The 23,935-nt window shown below is 48.5% G+C and overlaps 1 protein-coding gene across 2 annotated transcripts; it reads right to left on the minus strand.

Annotated features, from left to right (window-relative positions):
* Positions 1-1,215: 1,215 nt before the first annotated feature.
* On the minus strand, positions 1,216-20,625 carry ZBTB2 (zinc finger and BTB domain containing 2). Of its 2 annotated transcripts, none has more exons than XM_080941615.1 (3): positions 20,495-20,625; positions 8,837-9,021; positions 1,216-4,013 (listed from the first exon to the last, which is right to left on the minus strand). In XM_080941615.1, the coding sequence occupies exons 2-3, from the start codon at positions 9,007-9,009 to the stop codon at positions 2,642-2,644; spliced, it is 1,545 nt and encodes a 514-aa protein (XP_080797741.1). In that variant the 5' UTR covers positions 9,010-9,021; positions 20,495-20,625; the 3' UTR covers positions 1,216-2,641. The 2 variants fall into 2 exon arrangements, with proteins under 2 accessions (XP_080797741.1, XP_080797740.1); XM_080941614.1 differs by lacking the exon at positions 20,495-20,625 and adding an exon at positions 19,990-20,100.
* Between the last annotated feature and the right edge of the window lie 3,310 nt (positions 20,626-23,935).

Below are 23,935 nucleotides of genomic sequence, written 5' to 3' on the forward strand. Positions count from 1 at the left end.
TGTAACCTTGCTGATATAACCAAGTATAAAAACTGCTTGTTATAGCCATTTGGGGTCACTTTCTAGTCACTCGCCATGAGGGGTTGATTGAGGGTCAACCCCGACATGCCTGAAAATAAACCTCTTGCGTTTGCATTGAACTCAGTTCTCCTGTCTCACTTGGGCGGTCTCCCGGTAGTTAAGACTCACAAAGGGACAGCGTTATATCAGAAACAACATGAACGGGCTCTTGAAGGGAAGGATTCAATGTGAAGCCCAGAGCAATGCTTCATTAAGAGAGATAGCTTAAAGTAAGAGAGCTGCCACACAGGGTGATGGGAAAACTCAAAGAGAAGCCTTTTAGAGCAGTCCTCAACCTGTGGGCCCTGACCTCTTTGACCTGTCTCCAAAAACATTTACATCATGATTCCTAACTAGTACAATTACAGTTATGAAGTAGCAATGACAATAATTTTATCATTGGGTGGGGTATCATTGGGTGGGGGGATCGCCACAAGAGGGACTATGTTAAAGCGTTGCAGCATTAGGAAGCTTGAGGATAGAGAAATGCCCAGGAACAAAGGAAAGTATCTGTCTTATATTTCCCTTCAGGGGTAGGGTAGTGCGACACCAAGCAATTTAGTTTAGCAAAAACCTATGTGATGGGAGCATGGGAGAGCCAGGTACTATGTAAATGAAAAGGCGTAAAAATTCCACAGCAAGGCACACCTTTTCAAGTCAGAGACTCCCAAAGTGTGTAATTTACATAAACATTTGAATACAAAGAGGATGAGCCGAACTCCTTAGCGGTTAAAAATCTAGTTCACTTTATGTCTTGTGTTACTGTTTGGCAGCACTCTGTAAGGGTGGTTGCTCTGACCGGCATCTGCGGGGGTCTTGTCATCCTGTTCTAACATCCCTGGAACCTGAAGTTCCAGTCTCACAATGTCATGCATGACCCAGTGCGATCAGAACCTTCTCTCTATCCGTATGGACAACAGCAGCGTGGGAAGCTGCCTGAGGTCTGACAGGCATACGTCAGAGAACGACCTGATGCCGGCTTCCATGCCCCAGTGTTCTTCAGACAGACAGACAAGCAAGAAAACGATCACATGCCCATTTAATTAAATGTTTATTCAATGAAAGGATGTATAAAAACTTACAAATCTGAGAACTCAACTATACATACGAGAGGTTGGTGGGATATTCAGTTTCTAACATACACGTACAGTATAGCTACGTACTACCCTCACCCTGCCCCTTAGTCCTCACTTCTGGCTCCTGTTGCATCCTGTGAGACCGTTTTCTTATTGGCCCAAGGGAAGATTAATGGACAACTTGTCATGCTGTCAGGACAGTGGGGGAAATTTCAGGTGTTAACAAAAACTGGAGGATGTACAATAAAATCAGTTGTGGTTTTTCCTCCAAAAAGAAATTATGGTTTTCATTTTGTGTCTTGATTTGCTATTTTTGATGCTTTAGTAGATGTCACTAGTGAACTATGGGCATTGTGAGTTTTTCTTTCTTTTTCTTTCCTTTTCTTTTCTTTCTTTCTTTCTTTTTTTTTTTTTTTTTGGATAAGGTTTCTGTGTAGCCCAGGCTAGCCTCAGACTCCCAATTCTGGTTCTACGCCCTCCCCTCCCGTGCCCTCTCCTAGTGCTGAGGTAATAGGGGGGTACCACTATGCCAGGCAGCATCAACTTTCACCCTCATTAAAGTTACACTTTCAGCTCAAAACCTGCCTTGTGCAGAGCGTATTTCTATAGTCTTCCTTTCCCTGCAGCGCGCACAGCTGACGTCACAGGCAGTGGGTTGGCTAGCTCGGACACAAGCTCACCATCAGCCACTGCTGTTCAAAAAGGCATTCTACAGAATAGCCTTTTCAAATCTGATTTAAAAACAAACAAACAAACAAAAAAAAAACAAGTGTGTCAGAAACGGAAACAGAGCATCTTCTCGTTCAGCTTGGGAAGAGGCCGGCCATCGGGGTAAGGCATGCGCACCGATTCCCCTGCCTGTAGCAAGCATCCATGTACGTTCGCACACAAACTCATAGCTCGTCAGGTTTTATCCAGAAATGAAGATTGCCATCACATTATTACTCTTTTGCACGTGTTAACGACGTTCTCTTAACGAGTGATTTCCCTTAACTGGACATAATCTCAAAGGATACATTCCGAAATCAGACACCTAGGGGACAAACATTAAAAACATTCTCTCGGGTTTAAAGTTTCCCCACACCTTCTAGATTTGCATAGCAGAGCCCAGCTTTATCTCTAAGAAGCATGCTGTATTTTCTGACTTTGTTTCTTCGAGAAGGAAGACTTATTACCCAGGGACAGTCATAATTTTAGCTTACCAAATTATATTCTAGTTGTTTTATGATATACTCTTAATTAATTCCAAGTAGGTTTTTAAAATTACCTAAAACTTCTCAAAACCTATTTCTTTATAAGTACTACTGACCATTATTCTTCCAATATCCCCTGAATTAAAGTAAATATAGTCCAGGTTTCTAATGCACAAAGCCTTACAGAGATGGGGCTGGGAGAAGGGGTCGGAAAGAGGTGGGGCCCGTTTGTATCATGCCATGGAGAAACTGTCCCGAATAGGGGAGAAGATTCTTTGTAAAAACGACAGTTTTTAAAAAGACAAGTAACATTCAGTCTAGTAACACAGTTTCCTGTTCCTTTTTGATGGACGCTAACACAGGGTGGTCAGGTTCAGTTACTTCTGAGTCCCCGCTGCCCAGGAGGACTGAGCGCCCCTCGTCCAGGGCAAACACGTCCGAGCTCTGGTTCTGGCAGGAGTGTTTGACCACCTCATTGGGTGTGGAGAAGGTCTTGTCGCACAGGTTGCACTTGTAGGGCTTGTTGGCCTGCACCAGCATATTGTCCATCTGGCTGCCTTCCTCAAACGTGCAGAGCTCCAGCGTCTGCTTGTCCACCATGGTGTAGGTGTCGATGCTCTGGTTGAGGCACACGTGGCGTGCAGCCTGGTTGGCCCTGCAGAAGCTCTTGTCACAGGTGCTGCACTTGAAGGGTTTGCCCGTGTGAATGTACATGTGCTCGCGCCAGTGGCTTTTCTGGATGAACTTGCGGCCGCAGATCGTGCACTCGTACTTGCGCCGCTTGACTTCCCTCTCTTGGTCGGCCTGCTCCAGGTTGTCGATGTCCGCAATGTCTGAGGGCGGTGGTGTCTCTGACTGTTGCTGCCCATCGATGATGGGCGAGTCGGAGATGTGCTGCAGCTCGCTGTCGCTGATCATCCCCGCCTCCGGCACTTCCAGGGCATCCTTGCCCAGGTCGGCCGCATTGCTGCAGAGGGACAGGGGCCCGCGGCTTTCCCCCGGCGGGCCCGCCGTGAAGGGCACCCCGGTGTGGATCTGCAGGTGTTCCCGCAGGCTGCTGCGCAGCGTGAAGCGACGGCCGCACAGGTGGCAGGCGTAGTACTTGGGGAAGCTTCCGTTCCTCTTCATGATGCTTGGCTTCACGTGGGCGATCGTAAGGGATGATGGCTGCTCGTCCGAGGAAGAGGCCTCCAGGTTGGTCTCCTCCCCAGGAGGAGGGGGAGGAACAGGTGTGGAGACAAGTTCGGGAGACAGCGAGGTCTGCAGGGGGTCGGCGGGAGTCATGTTTGTCCGATTCACCTGGGCCAGGTTTGAAGTCAGCTGGGACAGCTGCGAGGTCTCTGGCACAGGCTCCTGGTTCATCCTGGATGTCTGTGGCCTAGGCTCCCGCCCAAGTTTCTCAGGCCCTAAATTCATCTTGGTGGCCTGTCTCAGCTGGTGGTCTGCAATTTGAATGCCGTACAAGGATGAGGCCAGCGGGAAGACTTGCTCAGGATGGGAAAAGGTGCCTTGGCTGGCAAGGCTGGCTTCCTGGATGAGGGGGTATGCGTGCAGGAATTTGATCCCTTGCTCCAGCCGCACTGGGTCGATGAGCTGCGGCGCCATCTTCCCGGTGTACATCAGGTGGAGCAGATAGCTGAATATGTCAGGCTGTATGTCAGTGGGCTTCAGGCGGACACATTCACTGAAAGAAAGCAGAGAGCCATGAGGGAACACCAGCCTCCGACTGAACTGGAAACAGAGCCTGAAGAACAGCTTAGACACTGGAAAACAAATGACCACTCTGACTGAGCTTAGTCTCAGACCCAATTCAGAGCTCAGCAGAACAAGTGAGGTAAGGAAAAGAATTTAATCTGGTCAGCAGGCCTTTAAAGCTGCGAGGGGACACACGAGGGGCGGGGTTGGTAGCAATGCCTGTGAGCAGGACCTCTGAGTTATGAGACCTTCCCAGTGTTGTAAGGAGGCAGCGGGGGTGACCAAGCGTCCTGCTGTGGGCTTTACAGCCTTTCTAGTATCTGCCCATAATCCTTACTTTACAGGTGGTGAGGCTCAAGGTGCCCTTCAGCTGGAGAATGGCAGGGCTATGCCTACTTAATTCCAGAACCACGTGGAGGTCCTCTAAGTGGTAAAGCACCTGCAGGCTTGGTGTCTCAGCCGGTTGTCTACCTTTTAGATTGATGTTATCTCAGAGACAGCATCCCCTAAAGGATGCTTCAGAGCTTACGTCGAAGGAAGAAGTGGGGACTCACCCCAGACCATCACTACTGAGAGAACTTCTAACATCCCCCAAAGCCAGTGAGATACACATCTCTGAAGTGCAGGAGAAATACAAGATCATCCATGAAGTACATTGTGCAGAGCTTCTGGGGTCGCTTGGCAGGAATCTGACATTGGACTAGGACAGGGAAGTAGGCTCAGGCAGGAATCTGATTTTAGGCCATAACAAAGAAGTGGGCTTCTGGCAAGAGTATGACTTTGACCTAGGGACAGGGAAGTAGGCTCAGATAATTCTGGTCATCCTCACCAGCCCTTAGACACAGTGATCTCTGTTTCTGGCCCTGCTTGTCCCTGTCTATTTGTGTTCACTGTCTGGCTTGTTCCCTTAACCCAGAGCTGACATCATTACTACCTGCATGTAAATAAAATGGTATAAAAGCAGACTGGAAGAACTAAACCACCTTTCAGCCTCAGAACTGGCTGGAGGTCATGTTGGAGTACTGTCTAATTGTCTCTTTCTCTTTAATCTGGCCGCTGGAGAGCCCGTTGACTGACTGAGCAGGCTTGGTCAGTATATATACTCTATACATTTCAGAAACGGTTCCCTTACATGTCCTTAGAATTTATAATAATTTTCATTACATAACTTCTTGGCATTAAAGATATTTTTGGCAGGTTTAGCAATTATGTTCACCGTTTAAATCAATTATCTCTTACCATGCTAAATGATTAACAGCATATCCCATCTTCTAAATTTAACATTTTATTTTGCTAAAATAAAAATAGATGAGCTAGGCATGATATATAATCTCAGCATACAGAGGGATGAGGCAGGAGGATTTTCTGAACATCAAGGCCAGCCTAGCTACACAAAGGAAAAAAAGAAAAAAGGCTAACATGATTTTAAGATTGGCAGATATATTACTGGATGGATATCAAGGTATATATTTCATGAAGACTTAAGACTCCATATATGTAATTAACTACAAAATACCAGAGTCAAACATAAAACCCAGCACCTGGCACCAGTATGAAGGGTATGGGAAATGCAAGCCTAATGCTATTTCTAAAACAGACAAACAAACAAACAAAAAAAGACAAAGACTGTTAGTTAATAGCTGCATTTAGTCACTTCTCTCTTTCTCTGAGACAAGGTTTCCCTGTATAGTTTCGGCTGGCTGGACCTCACAGATCCTCTCCTGCTTCCTAGAGTTGGAACTAAAGGTGCAGCACCACTGGTATCATCAGGCAGAGGCCTAGGCCCCCAGAGATGTGTATTTCTCCAGGAGATGGATGGAGAATTTCCCTTTTCCTCAAGGGAAGGGAAAGTAGAGTTGGGCTTCCTTCCAGCATTTCTGGCTCTACCCAGCTGAGCCCCTTTCCATAGGGCTTTTCAGTTGCTCACTGTAGTTGGAAGGCCGATTCGGTTGATTGTTTGAAAGTCATTACTGACAGTAAGCCTCTACAGCTTTAAGTATGTATAGTTCCTGATGCAAGAACAGACCTGGGAAGCCAGCAGTACATACACTACATACACTCCAGCCAGGCCTAGGGGTGAGTGCTGGGTAGTCGGGCTGCTGGGTTTGGCTGCACAGGCAGGAAGCTGGGAGCCCCTGGGGTAGCCCAGCAGACACACACACACACACACACACACACAGTTTCTTCTGTGACATTTCAGCTACTGGAATCCTGTGCTCCGTTTCCTCAGGGCTGGCTGGACTGCTCTTTCTCCTATACTCAACGTGATAGGGGCCCAACTGTCACTTCTACAATACACAAGTGGCCCCGCCAAAGCTCCAAGGTATGCACATCTGACAGGCAGGAGAAGGGCAAAGGGTGTGTTAGCAAAGCTACAGACAGTGATTCCATGTCAGTTTCTCCTTCATTAGAATTTAAGAATGAGAGTTTTAAATAATGCTTTTTTTTTTTTAAATGAAGACAGGTCACTCTTGAACTCAGAGTGATCCACCTGCGGCCTCTGAAGTGCCAGATTAAAGGACACAGGCCACCACGCTCAGCAGGCGTTCCTACTGTCAAGTTTTCCTTTTCAGCATTTAGTTTACAGAGAAGAGATGGAGACACCTGGTGGTGACTGAAGGACAGAAACTTTCCAGCTGCTGGAGGCAGAGCTGCTTAGAAGGATGCTGCTCTCCGCTCGTGCAGGTGAACCTCAGCTCTGCAAGTCGATGTGCACAGGGTGCTCTCAGACACAGAGACACATCCCTTTGTTAGAAAGATATTTGTTCACTACCTTATACTTAAAATAAGGTATGTTTCTTGCATCTAATTAAAAGGCCATTACACTGTCTTTTACATTTCCAAATTACAGGCATTTCTTTTTCTTTCTTTCTTTCTCCCCCCCCCCCCTTTTTAGGGGGATTTATTTATTTCTTATATACACTGTAGCTGTCTTCAGACACACCAGAAGAGGGCATCAGGTCTCCATTACAGATGGTCACTAGCCACCATGTGGTTGCTGGGAATTGAACTCAGGACCTCTGGAAGGGCAGTCAGTGCTCTTAACCACTGAGCCATCTTTCTTGGCATTTCTTCTTCAAGATCAATTAGTTCACTGTGTTCAGAGTAGCTGCTACAAATACCATCTTTAACACAATGATGTTAGAGGTTGGGGAGTGTCTATCTGAATTTGTCTTGAGATAGGGTCTGGGCTAGTCTGGACCTGACAATTTTCCTGCCTCAGCCTCCCAAGTGCCAAGATCACAGGAATACTTCTCACATGACCTCTTGGAGGAATCACTCCCAGTAGTCTAAGGTGACAACTCACTGCTGAGGCCCCTGCTCCTGGCCTTCCTGTTCCTACAGGTGTTTACCAAGTGGCTGTCCGATGCCTCAGCCATCCTCAGTGGTGTAGGTCTGTGACCCTTTCACTGTAGGTGAGGGAAGGAATGTCTCGATGGCGATGTACAGGTGCACAGAGCGCAGTGTAGAGTGAACACAGAGCTCCTGAAGAGGCACAACAGGCATCCTTGATGATTTTGTCTGCTTGACTCGGATGAGGGCGAGGATAAGGAAGGTCAGGGAGTGGCCAGTGGGCAGCGCTCCACTGTGGGAAGTTGTGGACAAAGGCTCACCTCACCCCAGCTAGTCTTTAGGGAACTAAGTTGACAGCGAGGAGGACAATGGATGGTTTCAAAATGGGAGTGAGCGGGTAAGGCCAAGGCCTGGGACACGTGAAGAGGTATGACCTAGGATCGACAGACACGATCTGAAAGAGATCTGAAGCCTGGGGTACTTGAAGATGAAAACGGGCATGGCAGAAATCTTTGGAGAGCCTTTAGTTCAGACAGCCAGGGCAGGCTTCTAAGCTAGAAAGATGGAGGCCAGAGCTGACACTAAGAAGCTTCCACCAGCCAGGGAAAGGGAGAAGATGCCCTGCCCAACACAGACAATGTGCAAAGACCGCAGGGGCTCAGGAGACCCCAGCCCAGTGTCCTGGTGCCCTGTGAAGAACAAAGGACATTTGGTATAGTGAGGGCGGAGGAGAACAGGTGGCTGTCCTGCCGGAGGACAGTGTTCTGGTGGAGAGGTGTCCTTTGGACTATGACTGCAGTGGAGAGGAAACCACAGCGCAATGAACAGGAAGAGTGTGGGATGAGCAGAGCCATCAAAGGCTCAAGAACAGAGAACTGGGCTGTATTCCTTGGCCAGCCGGCTCAAGGGCAGTCTCTGCCCAGACTAGGCAGGGGCAGGGGGTGGGGTGAGGAGGAAGGATGGTGAAGAGCAGAGTAAGATGGAGAGATGGGAGGAAGGGGATAGGGAGGGGGGAGATTACGTCCTCACATACCCAGAGATTCTTTTCCCTAAAATGTTTAGGAGAAATCAAAAGAAAAAAAAAATCAGCAAAGACAGAACTTTTGCATTAGAAAAGAGGGAATGGGAAATCTGAACCCTCCAGCTCCTTCCTTGAAACTAATAAAACATTCAAAGGGGAGTCAGGGACTGGTCCTGGAGGGACAGGAGGGCTTGCTGACAGGGCCCACTGAGGTCTCCTGGCTGTCGTGACCAATCATGGGTAAGACTCAGGCAGGAAGGCAGTTTGGAGGGTGAGGGGCTGCATGGGGGCCTGGTTAGGTAGGTGATTCTCAAGTGCTAATGAAAGTATTAGTCACCAAGAAAGGCAGGGGATGGTGGGGTAACAAGGGAGTGGGGTGAGTGCCTAGATCCTGGGTGAGGCAGACAGACCCAAGGTCTGAATGAAGGCAGAGAGTGGGAAGAGGGGCCCATCGTCAGGAGGTCTACAGCCCTTAGATTAGCAACCACTTTAGTTACCTGGTCTGATGGACAAACAACATCTTAAAGTAATTGGAGAATGACGCGAGAACTGATTTGTGTGCCTTGAAGTACACATCGCCGATTGCAACCGTGCAGTCACACAGGAACCCAAACTCCCGCTGAGCGTTTAACTGCTGCAGTAGAATAAGTCCATGGTTGGTCAAATCCATTTTTTAAAAAATCTGCAAAGTAAACAATTTTATTTTTAAGAAAGGTGTTCCACAAATAAGAATGTGTCCTAACGTTACAGTAATGTTCACAGCTAACATGTCACCAAGGCTAACACGTCAGGCCCCATTAAACATGGAACATATGCCAAGTCATTTCATTTGCTCAACAGTGGCTGGAACAAGACCTATTTTCAGATGATGTCATCTGGGGCAACTCAGGAGGAGTAGCCTGCTAAGGCTGGAAAGAAACCGGGCAGTACATCTCTAAGTATCAGTCCTTTAAAGATCCTGAAGGCAAACACCAGCTACTCAAGAGAATCAGCCCAGTCCTTCACCAAGACTCCTCCCCTCAAAGGTCGCATATCCATTAGCAATGGAGCTGAGTCTCCCTTTTGTGGAGGAGGAAATGGATTTTGAGACCTGTAGGTAAGCTGTCCCAGGCCTTGGGGGAGGCAAAGGAGTCCACATTTAAATTTGAATGCGCCTACTTTAAATTCTGGGCTTTACATTATTCAGTCACCCCACCAAACTCTTAGGGAGCAATCTGTTTACCATGAGAAACAGAAACTGCCCGGCACTCGGAATCCCTAGACAGCTTTTTCCTTTAAGCACACCAGGAAAGCACTGCAGGGATCAGCATCATTTTCCCCTAGAGTCGGAGACAGGCTAACAAGTGTGCAGTCCCCTCCGGTAGCACACAGAGTGTCAGGTAGAAAACAAGATAGAAGGAAAAGTCTGCAGCCAGAAGGAGAAGAGGCAAACCTGTAATGTACAGAATCCAAGGAATTTATACAAGAGCCTCCATGACTAATCAATGGATCTGGTAAGGTGTAAAATGTAGAACAACAACAACAACAAAAAAAACTCCCAAGCCCTAATTGTAACTTCATCCACTAGCATTGAACATGGAAATAAGAAACGCCACCATCACAACCCAAATAATGGAATAACACACAGGTAAACATACCAAGATGGGCGGGAGTTAGATGTGGGAAAATACAAAGTGCTAAATCTCAAATCTTCCTCCGTAAGAGTTCTTTCTGTAGACAGACAAGGCAAACAAAGGAAGTCCAGTGTCTTCAGGTAACCAACAGGTGGGGAAATCAGGCCCCTGCCCTCAACCCAAGAGGTGGTAGCAGCACAGAACTCCAGGAAGAGATGGGCCGTGCTTCAGTGGATCCAGAAATGGGGCTGGCCCACAGAGGATGCAGAATGGATGTTGGACCAGGGCAGCACACATAACTTACACAGGCAGTGCTGGACCAGCGGAACCTCCAAAGGCAAGAAAGACAGAGCCTTGAGTAAGTCTCACACTTTCACGCAAGCGCTAAAAACTGATTCATGGCCTTACGCATAAGACACAAAACAAAAGGATTTTAGAAAAAAAAAAAAACCTTAGGTATCTACAGAAGGGGGAAGTGATAGTGGTGAGGTTACACGTGTTGGCTCTGGGAAATGCTCTGTAAGGATGGACAGGTAGCTAAGGACTAGAAGAAAACGTCTGGAACTTTGCAACTCCTCAGAGGGTCAGTACTTGGAAAGTAAAGGAAAACTCTGAAAGTCAATATACAAAACTACTGGGATGTGTGATGGGATTTGAGAGTTCACCACAGGGAAAGACCTGGGAAGGGGCCAGCCGGAGTTCAGTGCTGCCAGCCCCTGGGGAGTCAGAAACTGTCAGCATGGTCACATCTCACATCCAGTGCTGTTGAGGACACAGAGGAACTGGCCCATCCTGCTGTGGGGAAGTGAGATGGCACAGCTGGCATGAAGACTCCGTCCAGCCCAATGGCTACTCTGATATGTCTGTTCCAAGAAATGAAAATGTACTTTTGCACAAGACTGTACATTGATGTCTGTAGTGATTTACCAGAAACAACCCAGTGTCCTTCGGTTGCTGGATAGTTATGCTGTGGAATGACCCACTTAGTCACTGGAAGATATGAACTGCAGCTGGCCTTGGTGGCCGACTATTAATCCCAGCATTCAGAAGGCTGAGGACGGGAGTGTGAAGCCAGCCAGGGCAACACTGAGACTCAGTTTCCAGAAGAAAAAAAAAAAAAAAAAAAAAACCAGACCAACTACTGCAGACAAAAGCTAGAAGAGTGAATTATGTTCACTGAAGAAAATGGCAAACCACAAAACTCTTGGATGTGTTCGATAGACTAGCTACGGAATTTTAAGAAACGAAGAGCAGACTTGCAATAGTGAGGGGACGGGAACGAGGACACCGGTGGTGACAGATGTCTCCCAGATGCCGCTAGTCAATATCAGTATTTAGGTGGGTATACAAAGCCTTAACGGAACGTGAAGGACTTGAAAAACTGGCAACAGTAAAGCATTTCCCAATGCAGCAGCCAAGAGGTGTGACGTTAGGTGTGGTAGATTTGAAGTGTTGCATGCCGGGGCTTCACTGCAGCCTCAGGAGTCTTTGTGTAGCAAAGGTAAGGCCTAAAGCGCCTCAGCTCAGCTGTGTGCCCACTGCATGATGTAAACCGCAGCGTCTGCTTTTACAGAAACACGAGGTTTAGTTGGGAAACATGATTTAGTGTTCCCTGCCATACTGCCTCAGCATCAAGTAACAGGTATCTCTAGATTGTCAGTGCACTTTAGAATGCAAGATTGTAAAACCAAAACAAAACCCCGTAAGTGTACCTGAGACTATGGCAGGATTTCCTCTAATTTCTGAAATGGCCCTGAGTATGGTTCTGCCGTTTCTCATTTACTTGGGTGAAGCAGCACAGCACTGACCGTTATAAAGTCAAAATACGGACGGACAGAAGACATCAAAGCTGCTCTTCCTCCTTCAGTACCAAAGGTTAGACCACCATCTCTGTGATGTCCCTCGTCTGTGATAATGGCTGTTGTACTATTTGCACCCCCTCTGGCACTACCATCTTATTTCACACTAATGAGGCATTTGAGGTATGGCTGCTCACATCTTAAATCAAGAAATGGCAAGAAAAGTTAGGCAGCTTGCTCAGACCGCAAAACAGTAAGTGTAAGAAGCAGGGTCAACCAGGGTTCCGCTGGCCTCAAAGTTGTGTTCCTCCTGCCGCAGTCTCCAAAGCATTGGCATTTGGTTTAAATTAGGAGACATTATTTTTAAAAGTAATTTATAATAAGTATACATACTTGTATTAAAAGATTGAAATAGTGGTAAAATAGTATGGACACACAAATATGCATGTGGCCCTGCACATATATTAGCGTTTTCTCTCTCTCTCTCTCTCTCTCTCAGTTCTGGGGAGAATCCTAGGACTTGGCACATGTGAGTAGGTGAACATTCTACTACTGAGTCACACCACCCGATATCTACAGTACTACCTTTTGAGGAAGCCTTTCTAATATTTGCTAATTTTACTTCCTGTGATATGATCTGTTTACCCTAGTGTCTTTTTATCCATTTTACTCTTGTAAAAAATGTACACCAGGCTGGTCTTGAACTCATAGCTCTCCTGCTGCCTCTGCTTCTCAAGAGCTGATTTTAAAGCTATGAACCCCCATGCCTTCTATTTTCTTCTGATATTATTTAGTGTGTGTGTGTGTGTGTGTGTACGCACGCACGCACGCACACACACACACACACACACACACACACACACACACACACACACAGTGCCTCTCTGCCCGCTGAGCCATCTTGCACCCCTTAGGTCACGCACAGCACTAGGAAGGCCGAGAACCATACCAGTAGGTGGGAAATGATCTTTCTTTCCTCTTCTTTTCTTTTTCTTTTTTGAGATAGGGTCTAGTGCAGCCTAGACTGGCCTTGGGTTCTGGATTCTACAGCCCCCATTTCTCAAGTGCTTGGATTTTAGGTGTGCACCACCATGCCTGGCTGTGAGAAGCATAGCGAATAACACACTTTCATGGCATTAAATAGCTGCCTAATTCTTAACTTTGACTGACTTCTCACACAGGTTCTTACGTAGGTCACGTAGCCCTTGAAGTTCTGATTCTCTTACCTGTGTGCATGTGCACACACCAGTCACACAGACACAAGACTGTCAGCATGGCGGTCTTTACGACGTGCCTGCCTTATGCTTAAATCCAAGCATCATCAACAAGTCTATCTCATACACTCGTTACCCTCAAATTTGGGATGCTGAGTCAGGATTTTGTAATCAAGGACCAATCAGACAGAGAACCTTCTGGTTTCACCTAAGGATGCTGCTCAGTGAGACAAGATGTTCCTTTGGAAACTTCTGGATGAACTGCTGAAGAATGGGAGTCTTTCCCTAGGTCCTTGGCGCTGGGGTCATTATGGCCCTTGTTCTACAAGCTCCGCACAGGGCTGCCTCATTTCTAGTCACCGAGGCGAGACGGGCTGGTGGACGTGGAACTTAGGGTCTGTGCTCGAGCTGCTTTCAGGGAAGCCGTCCGCTGACATGCGTACTCGATTCATACTGGTGTGTACTCACGTGTGTGCTCACACAACCGGCCCTGACTCACGCTCTGCCAGTTCTGAGCCCTCATGATGCTTGCTGAGAGCAGTCTACCCTGGCTAGGCGCCTAGGAGGTTGTCCAGCATGGCGTTCACCATTTGCTAAGCTAAGGCTACTAACCAGATGCTCAGAAAAGGGAAGAGTGGTCAGCTCCAGCCATGGGTCCTCGGCTCTGACCTAGCCCTGTGAATTAGGACAAAAGTGAATATAAAAATTTCCCATCAAATTTAATGTGTTGCTATAGTGGGAGCTTTTCTCAATTTAAAAATGTCAGGTGATGTTTCCCTTCACATTAAGTTGTGGCCAATGCTTTAGAGTTTACTGAGAGTGCAGAGGAAAGATAGGTGGAGAGAGAGGCAAGAGGCAAGTGGACGAGGCTGCAGACTGAGGTGTGCTAAGGGACTTAAGCTCCTGTCTTTGCAACAATGGGAAGGAGTCACAATGGGGAAGACCAAGGGAGTCCCCCCCTAGGCTTTGGACAAGAGGGGATTGAAAGTGGGGACCCAGAGAGAGAGAGGGGAAGGGGACAGATTAGAAAGACATCTAGAGGCTGGAGCGATGGATCAGCAATTAAGAGCACTGACCGCTCTCCCAGAGGTCCTGAGTTCAATTCCCAGCAACCACATGGTGGCTCACAACCATCTCTGTAATGAGATCTGATGCCCTCTTCTGGTGTGTCTGAGGACAGAGGCAGTGTACTCATATACATAAAATAAATAAAAACATTTTTAGAAAGGCATCGGGAAGATTCAAGTCAGCATCACTGCCTAGAGGAGGAGGGCGGAGAAGTCAAAGTGCTCTGAGGCTTTTCACTGGAATAATAGCTGGGTAGGTCTTAGGTGGGCGATAAGGCAGGCTCCATGTCAGCATGGAGTCACGGCACCCACCGTACGGCAGTGGTTTAAAGGGACCAAGAGTGAGTCAGGCCTGAAGCCTGTGGCCTTCTGGGTATAAGGGTTTGGTCTGTGTACAGTCCTGCCTTGCTCTACAGGACATTTCTAGGAGTTTTTAACCAATGCTAGTCACAAAGCCAGCAATGAGACTGCACACTTTAGACCTACATAGGGAATCCTTAAGCAGCCTTGGGTTAGCATTAGTTGGCAGGGTTCTTGCCTAGAATGCATAAATTTTTAAATTTGATACGCCTTGTGTAGGTAGTACCTGCCTGCAATTCCAGCACTAGGGAGGGAAAAGAGGTCACAACATCCTCCAACAGATGTCGAGGCCCTGCTTTCCATACTGGAGACATTTTCCACACAAAAACCCAAAACTGTCAATCACGTAACCCAACAAAATAGGACTTCAAAAGAAGAAAGAAAGGCTGTTTAAGAGAAGCCACGTGGGGGCTGAGCTGTCCCAGTGCTGTGAGAACGCTGCTGCACACGCAGAGGAACTGGGTCTGGCTCTCAGGGTGGCTCAAAGCCACTGAACTCGTCCTGGGGATCTAATGTCCCTTTCTGGGCTCTGCAGGCACTGGACATGTGGTACACATGGACTGATGTAGGTGCACCTACATGGAAAATAAGAAAGTGATGTCTTTCCTAAACTAGAAAAGCGAATGGTAAGGAACTGAAGACTAAGAGCATCTCTCTTCCTTCCCACCTTTCTTTCGAGACAGGGTTCCTATGGAGGGCTTGCTGGTCCCGAATTCACCGTGTTGACCGGTTGCCCCACCTCCTCCTCCTAGGTGGGTGCTGGGATTAAAGGAGTGCATGTCATACTTGGTGGAGAGCATTTCTTAAGGCGTTTATAGAATGTCTCCTTTACGTACTCTGTATGTGTCCAGTGTTTACTTCTTACGTGAATCCAGAGATCATGGCCAAAAGTAAAACTGCAAACATTTTCCAGAGCCCGTATAACGATTGTTTACAATATTTAATGGCTTAGTTTTTGTCTTCACCCTGTCTCCTACTTTGACACACAGATGACCTAGCTGTCAAGTGCTCTCAGAGTCCCCAGGCAACTGGATCTTTGGAGGAACACGTGAACAGACTGCATAATCATCGTCTGTTTTGCCAACCTAAGTTCCTCCTTCAGTTTCAGTATAGAAACTGAGGAACAGCAGCGTTTGGGAATAGATGATTCCCTTTCGTAAGATAATAGCTCTTAGATCACATTAAACACCACTTAGACTTAGTTTCAAGGGCACTAAAAGGGTCCTCCGAAACACTTGATTTTATTTACACCAAGAATAAGGAACACTGTAATGGGGGTACATCTGAGCTGAAGAAGCGCTATTCCGGGTAAGATGGGTTCTGTCAAGTAGTTTAGGATAAAAACTGTCTTTTCAATTAGTACTAATAAAAATTAATGTGGGAGAGTGAGTGGGGTCATGAACTAAAGCCCAGTGATGCTGGTCATCTGAATTTCAATGTTTTAGAACTTCAGGTGAGAGGTAGGAAACACACTGTTTCTTCTTTACCAGCTCCTCCTCCACAACAGTTAAGATAACATAAGAGCAGGAAGGAAAGGTATGGGCAGTGCAGTAGCACTTACCAGATTCCTGGCAAGTGCCGAGTTTCAGAAGCAGTAAGGCAGTAGTGACAATTCTAAAAGCGATGTCATGGTCAACTGAACCAAAACCAAACAAGGCTTACACCAGCAAAAGGGACAACCTAACCTCCCTTTTCACACCACCTACAGGTCTGCTTCAGGTTGAAGTGCTGGTGTGTGGTGTCAAAGTCAGATTCCTGTACTTTAACCATAATGAGTTTCTAGAGACTGAATAAGTTCCCTGACATTTTCACAGCTATGTCAGCCATTAGCATGTGCTCCTGTTTGCTCCCTTACCACCTCCGCCCTTTCTCCCCACTGGATGATTCTTTATCATCTTAAATAGTTTGCCTTCTGCTTTTAAGTCACATGCCCTGTGTGTGCGGGGGGGGGGGGGGGGGGGAAGCATGTCTGCCTGCCTTCTTTGTGAGTGTGTGGAGGTCAGATGACAGTGAGGGTCTCCGTCCCGCCACATGGGCTGTAGGGATGAGACTGGAACTGACTACCTGCTGAGCCTCCAACTTTTATTCATGGCTTTTTTTTTTTTTTTTTAAATCATTATCCAGTGGTCATATGGAAAGTATTGGCTCAGTGAATTTGAGAGTTCCTTAATGCTAACACACTGGAAAAATACGATCAGCATCATTAGTGAAACTTGTTTCAACCACATGGAAGGCTGACAGACCCATGGGATTCACGAGGACTCCAAGATACTTACATACACATTTTGGGGATTGAGAAATCAAAATAACCAGCTAGGCTGGCCCAGCATTTTAAAATTATTTTGAGATGATTCAGTCCTTTCCCTGGTGCAGGACCTAAAATGTGCACATAATTTAAAGGAACAGGACATAAAAACTTTTGTTTTGTTTTTGCTTTTCGGAGACAGGGTCTTTCTACATAGATCTTGCTTTCCTGGAACTCACTGCTATTATGTAAACCCTGAACTCACAAGAGACTTTTCTGCCTCTGGCTCCAGAGTGCTGGTATTAAATGTGTACACTACTTGTCAAAAGTTTTGTAAAAATAAAGAAGTTTGTAAGTATTTGGCCAGATATAATAGAGTGCTTTACAAACTCCTAACTTTGTACAGTAAGCGTCTTTTCTTCCTGTTATTTCTGGGTCTTGCTAGTTAGCCCAGCCTTGAACTTGCAACACACCAATCTTCTTGTTCCAGCCTCCCTAGTGCTGGGGTTACAGATCCACGATACCATGTCTGCCTTGAGTTTCCTTGAAGAGTCACAAGGGCATCCCTCATGAACGTGGTCTAGGGCTTGTGTCTGAATAACACCAGCATCTAACTGGGCCTCTGAACCAGGAAAGAATAATTTTAATGTCAACTTGGGTTGCAGTTTCTCAGTGAGGCCTCTGTGGCTGATACTTACTTGTCTCCCTGATCTCCATACCTCATTTGTCTCTCCCTCTCCTTCCTTCCCCCTTTCTCTGGGGTCTCATGTGAGCCCTCAAATTCTCTGTGTTGATGATGGCAGCCTTCACATCCCAACTCTCAAGCCTCCAGTTTGGGAGTGTTGGGATTTCAGGGATGTGCCACTGTGCCTGGCTAGACTCAATGTTTGTGAGCATTTTACCATTGAAAAATATGGACTCTCATTTAGCATCATTCTGAAATCTTCTCACAGGGTCTCAGTGCCCTGTTAAGAGACCCAAGGAGCATATATAAGGAGAGGAAAAGTGAAAGGTACTGCTTCCCTTCCTACCACACCCTGCACCATAAGTCTACATGGAAGGGGCATTGGCACAGGGATGAAAGACCCAGGGACACTAAGATGGAAGAGAACCACCCCCCACTCTAAAGCTGTTTCCTTCACCGCCTTCCTATTCTAGGAATTCTCAGGCAGGAATTGCAACCTCCACAGGTGGGCGCAAGCCAGTAGGTACTTCAGATCCTGGGTGACAAGGAACAGCTGGGGGGGTGGTGTTAGAATGAGGTGTTTTGTAGGGTTGTCTTTGCCCTGTTCTTTTGATGTGAAGAGACACTATGACCAAGCAACTCTTAAAGGACAGCATTTAAACTGGGGCTTGCTTTCTGTTTCGTGTTTAGTCCATTATCATTAAGGCAGATGTGGACTAGAGGAGCTCCTGATCTGCAGGCAGAGAGCTGGGTCTGCCATCTCCAGCGACAGACTCACTCCAACAAGGCCACACCTCTTAATCCTTCCAATTCTCTCAAATAGTGTCACTTTCTGGACATTAAGCTTTCAAATAGACCATTCAAGCCCCCACAAAGGCTGGAAGTCATTGTACAGTTTATATAATTTACATAAAAAAACTCTACCAGACTTTGCTCTGTGATTAAGACACGTCTAACAATAGGTTTGCTGGAGTATTTTGGTGGAAGTTTTGTACCCATTTATAGACACATTCTTTGAAGAAGAAGCTTAAAAGTGGACAAGAAGAAGGGACAAGGGTACAAAGGTCTCTACCACCCACTAGTGCTTCTTTCTGTCACACCTTCCACTTTTTAAAAAATATGTTTTCAACAACAGGCCAGTTCCTTAGCTAGGGAAAATCAAACATGGACTCCCAAGTTTACTAAATGAGAAAACAATGTCATGTTTAAAAAAACTAGGGATAAATTTATATTCTTAAATATTAAGGTCTTAAATATCCTGAGCAAACTAAAGCTGTTACTATGAATGTCCCCGCCTCCCAATTTGATTTTTTTTCTGCTGTAAGAAACCATAGTAATGAGGATTAAAATGTCCTAGGTTTTGTTTTCTTTCTTTTGAGACAGGGTTTGTAGTCTTGGAACTCATTCTGTAGACCAAGCTGACCTCGAACTCAGAGATCTGCCTGCTTCTAGGACTAACACAGTGGCAAAATGTATTAGTTCCAATTTCATGCTTCTCAGAGTAAAATGTTAGTTGGTGGTCAGGGTTTATACAGAGAGTGTCAACCACAAAAGGCACACAGCCCATTTAGACATTTCTGACCATCCCTTAGGTGAGCCCCAAATCCATTTTCTTTATGCCATATTTTACTAAAACAATACACCATAAATGAATAGAAGCTAGGCTCTCACGCTAAGTGGGCCAAAGGTATTGTATGATGATGGTGGGAAGGAACAATGCAGACGGGGAGAGAGCAGACTCCCCGAGGTATAATTAAGTCGTTGGAGAAGTTGGGTGGAAGTTCTCCGCAGCAGCAAATGGCCTGTCAGGCACAAGATTTTCGTTCTTCCTGCTCGGCTGCGCGATCTAACTTGCCGGAGAGTCTTCATAACCCACTACCGGCTAAAAGCAACGAAAAGCCTGCACCCTACTCAGCTCCTAATTGTGCAAACATTCTGGTCTGCGAACGAACGGACTAGGAATTTGTGCTTAACCCCGCCAGCAGCCCAAAGCCCGAACTCCCGGGCTCCGATGCTCCCAGCCTAGTGCTGCCAGCAGAGGAGGGCGCGGCCGCTCCCGCTGCAGCCTTAGGCGGCGAAGACCCGCCCACGAGGCTTTGGCCCCGCCCCTCGAGGGAGGGGGCGGAGCGGGAGGACCGGCGCCCCGGTCCCGCCCTAGGGGCCGAGGGGAGGGGGGAGCAACGCGCTCTGGTCGCGCCGCTCGCTCGCTCGCCCGCTCGCCCCGCCCTTGTGTCCCGCGCGCCCGCGCGCGTTCTGAGTCCCGCGGCGCCGAACACAATGCCGACGCCTACGCAGCGCGCGCGCGCGCGCGGACCGCCCCGGCCGGCGCCACGGCCCCGGCGCCAGGGGCGTGGTGGAGGGGCGGGGGAGGGGGAGGGGAGCAGCGCGCGCGAGAGCCGCAGACAGCGCGAGACCCGAGGCCGGAAGCGCGCGTGCGCGCCCCCGCCCGCGAGCGGGAGGCGGAGCCGGAGCAGTAGCGACAGCAGCTGTAGGAGCCGCTGCAGCTGGGAGACGCGCCAGAGAGGCCGGGCCTGCTCCGGTCCGACCGGATCCCTCCCCTCCCCCTCCCTGCTCCTTCCCCTCCCCCAAACCCACTTCCGCAGCTCGCGGCCTGGCCGCCGAGGCGGCGAAGACGACCACAGCAGGAGGCGACGGCCGAGTACGCACCTGATGGGCCCACCTGGCGAGGCTCCGGCGCGGGACCGCTCACCGGCAGCCGCCCGCTCCGGACGCCCTTGGCCGCGGCGGGCAAGCAGGGACCGGCGACTAGGACCGGAACGCGGAGCGCCCCCTCCCCTTGCGCCCGCCCTCTCGGCTTCCGTCCCCTCCCCCTCCCGCGAAGCCCCGGATGGAGGGGCCGCGACTCGCCGCCGCCTGGCTGCCGGGATGGTTTTGTCAGGCGGCCAGAGCCCCGGCGCCAGGCGCAGTCGCCGCCCCCGCCCCGCGGGCCGCCCCCGCCCCGGCCTCCCTGTCCCGGCGCCCGGCGCGCATGGGCCCGCCGCCTGCCTTCGCCCGGAGCCCGGGGACGGGAGTCATTCCTCGCCTTTGTTGCCACGGCCGCTGCCGGAACCGTTTGCGAGCTCCGGCGGCTCCCGCCCCTCCCTGCTGCTTCCCGGAGCCCGGGCCGGGGGCGGCACGTGGGCCCCGGGACGCGGTGGCGGTGCGCGCTTACCTGTCGCCGGTGCGGCCGCGGCGGGGCGTGAGGGGGAGGCAGAGCCGCTCGGCCTGACCTAACTGTCCCCGCCGCCGCTTCTGCCCCGCGTTGCTGCTGCTGCTTGCTGCTGCCGCCGCGGTCGGTGTCTCCGGCGCGGCGGCGGGCGGCGGCGGCGGGGCTTTTCCTGTCCGGTTACGTTAAGGTCACATGACCGAGAGAGCGGAGCGACTAGTGCAAAGAGGCTGAGAGCGGCTCCCGCCGGGGGGGAGAGGCGGCGAGAGAGCAGTGGCGGCAAGAGCCCCTCCGCCCCCCCAGCCGCTCCCCTCCCCCCCGCCCGCCTCCGCCTCCTGCTGCTCTGCCGCCGTCGCCGCCGCCGCCGCCTGCAGCTCGGCGCTGCGGCTCCCACCCAGCCTGGGCTCGCGGCCCCAGCCAAAGTTCTGCAAGCCATGTGCAGCCGAGGCGAGGAAACTTCTCCGCAGCGATCGGGCCCGGAGGCTGGCGGCCCGGCCCCCTTGTTTACAGAGTGCTTAGGTAGGACCAGTCCTGCCTGTGCAGATGGTCTTTTCGGGGTGCAGAGGGAGATGCATGCCCGACCTCCTGTCAAGAGATGCCTGACATCTCTTGGCTCTCTGCCTTTGTCTCCGGACTGCACCGTGCGTTAGCTTTTCGTGCTAAAATGTGGACTTGGGCTGCTGGCGTTCCCTGATGGCGTTGCCACCGGTGCTGGCTGAAAGTCATACAGAAGTAGCTGTCGCTGCGTGTCCTGTGTTGCGAAGTCGAGGTGCTTTCTGTGTTACATAGGCAGCTTGTAGGCTAAGATATTTCTGTTGAGCGGGATACTTCCCCCGTGTTGAGCACTATGGTGCTTTGTTGTGTGTGTGTATTTGGGAAAGACACTGTTCTCTGGTTGACTTTTGGTCTGTGAGGATCTGATGGAGTGGATTCAGAATTGCCATCCTGTGAGATGTGTAACAAGGACATGCAGGGGAGATGGAATCAAGAATGCCCTGATTGAGCATTCTTGAGGTTTTGAAGTTTACTTTTTATGTTGCCATTTTGCTACAAGTTGTGTTTCAGGAAGTACAGTTTTATCCCTTTTGCATACTTGAGTTAATGGCTTATTTTACAAGCTTGTTCATGAGTAAGTGGAGGCAACGGTTTCCAGGTTACTCTTGGCTTTCAAGCACAGACGTCTGTAAGGACCTTGATGCCAAACCATTGAGAGTCAGACTCCTAGCACAGTGCCTGGTACACTGACTATATCCTAGAAGTCTTGAGTGATTTAGCAATCCAGCTGTATGTACAACTACTGATGACTAATTTCTTTGAGACTGTAAACATCTGTGTAGCTGTGGTGTTGCCTAGTGTGAGTAACAGATCCAGTGGATACCTGCCTTGAACTTTCGTGGACTTTGATCGGCTAGATGAAAGTGACTTGTGCAGTGCTTCAGTGTCTGTCCACAACGCGTCCTCACCCTGACCCTGACCTGTGAGTCCTAGGGCATGGCCCACATTGGCATGCCTGTTAACTTGGAGTGGCTGCTCTATTTCTTGTAGAAATAAATGTGAGGGAGTCATGCTCTTTACGTTTTTCCTTCTTTAAAGTTGTGCTTGTGGGAGTTCTCTGTGAAGGTGGATTGATGGAAGAACATCTGTGTTTTCTGAGATAGAATCTCAAATCTCAGAAGCAATGTAGGTCTTGGCTGGTTTGGAATTTGTCACAATTCTATTTCCTTTGGGTGCTGGGATTATAGGGATGCACCACATACTACTCCAAGTCTTAGGAATAGTTTGTCAGTACCTTGTAACAGTTTTACAGAAACAAGCCAGTGGTGAGCTCTTACTCTATTCCTAAAGATTTGTACTGAGAGAATGCATCCCTTTTCCCTTAGGAGCTGCTGGAACTAATATGTTATAGCATCTTGGTCTCCTCAGGAGCTGCAGCTCAGATTGGAACTGGGCTGTTTGCTGCTAGTTCTCAAGACAAAGGCCAGCCTGCTTGACTTGCCAAATGTGCAGGGTATTTTGTCTTTTAGTCCCACATGGCTTAGGAGCTTCAGAGGGCTGTATGGGTTCTGTGTACTTCCTCCCAGCTTGTCTTAAGTGGGAAGGGGTGGGTGGCGGGGGCTGGGGGGGCGACCCTTGCAGAGAAGGGCTAGTTAGTACCTCAGGACAGTGCCAAGGGTACTCCTTACCTCTAGGAAGTCTGCTCGACAGAAGAGCCACGCCAGCCCCAAGTTTTATTACTGATTTGGTGTTTTGAAAATAAATCTAGTAAATTGGGAGTTCAAACTAGTTTTATTTAAAACAATACTAACAATGAGAGGACTCATCAAAAAAGTTCCGAGTATTCTGTGAAGTCTTGTACAGGTGAAAGATCTGGTTTGTGTGGTCTAGAGACGCTGCCATGAAACCAGGCATTTATTTGTATGTTTTGAGGAGTGTAGTTCCAACGTGACAGGGACAGTGAATAAATCAATAGTTTGGTACTTACCCATTAACGCCATGGTTTTGGTGAAAATTTTGTGAGTTGTGTGTGCTAAGGTTGGAGGTGGAATTTCCTTTAAACATTGGTAAGAAAGTTAACAGGAAGAGCTTGGTCATAAAGGTGATCAGAATCCAATGCTGCCTTTCACTAGATTTTATGAAGGATATCCTGTTGAGGAACCTCTTAAATTAGGACAATGTCATGCTTGTACATATTGGACGTAAGAGTGTATGTGGCATGCCATGCCCTCTAGTGCTCTGAGACAGGTCATACCTTTCTGTATGGTCCAGAATGCCCTAGAGTGCACTATGTAGAGCGAGCTAGCCTTGAACTCAGAGATGATCTGCCTCTGCCTCCTGAGTGCTGGGATCAAAAGGCTTGTGTGCTAGCTTTCCTGCCTCATGCCCCCTTTTATATAGTACACTTAGCATATAAGTCAGGAAAGATACATTTTAAAGCCAGGAGTTTGAGGCAGCAGGATTGCTGAGTTTGAGGCCAGTCAGGGTTACAGAACAAGACCCACTTTTTTTTTTTTAATATTTATTTATTATATATAAGTACACTGTAGCTGTCTTCTGACATACCAGAAGAGGGCATTAGATCCCATTACAGATGGTTGTGAGCCACCATATGGTTGCTGGGATTTCAACTCAGGACCTCTGGAAGAGCAGTCAGTGGTCTTAACCACTGAGCCATCTCTCCAGCCCAAGACCCACTTTTAAAACAAACAAAAAAATCCAACAAACCCCACAAGTAAAGCAGTTGAAAAAAACAATTTGAATTTGTTGTATTTATCTCATTGGCTGTATCACAGAAGTGTTAGGAACTACCAGTTAGTGGTTGATTGTTACTTACATCACTGTCCCTCAAGATGAATTCCCTATGCTTCATAGTGTGGTTAAGAGTGCTAAGGTTAAGGGCATGCAAATCTGTGAGAACTCGCTAACTGTAATGCTAAGAAATGATACCTT

Source organism: Micromys minutus (genome assembly GCF_963924665.1).
Source record: "Micromys minutus genome assembly, chromosome: 30".
Taxonomy (NCBI): Eukaryota; Metazoa; Chordata; class Mammalia; order Rodentia; family Muridae; genus Micromys; species Micromys minutus.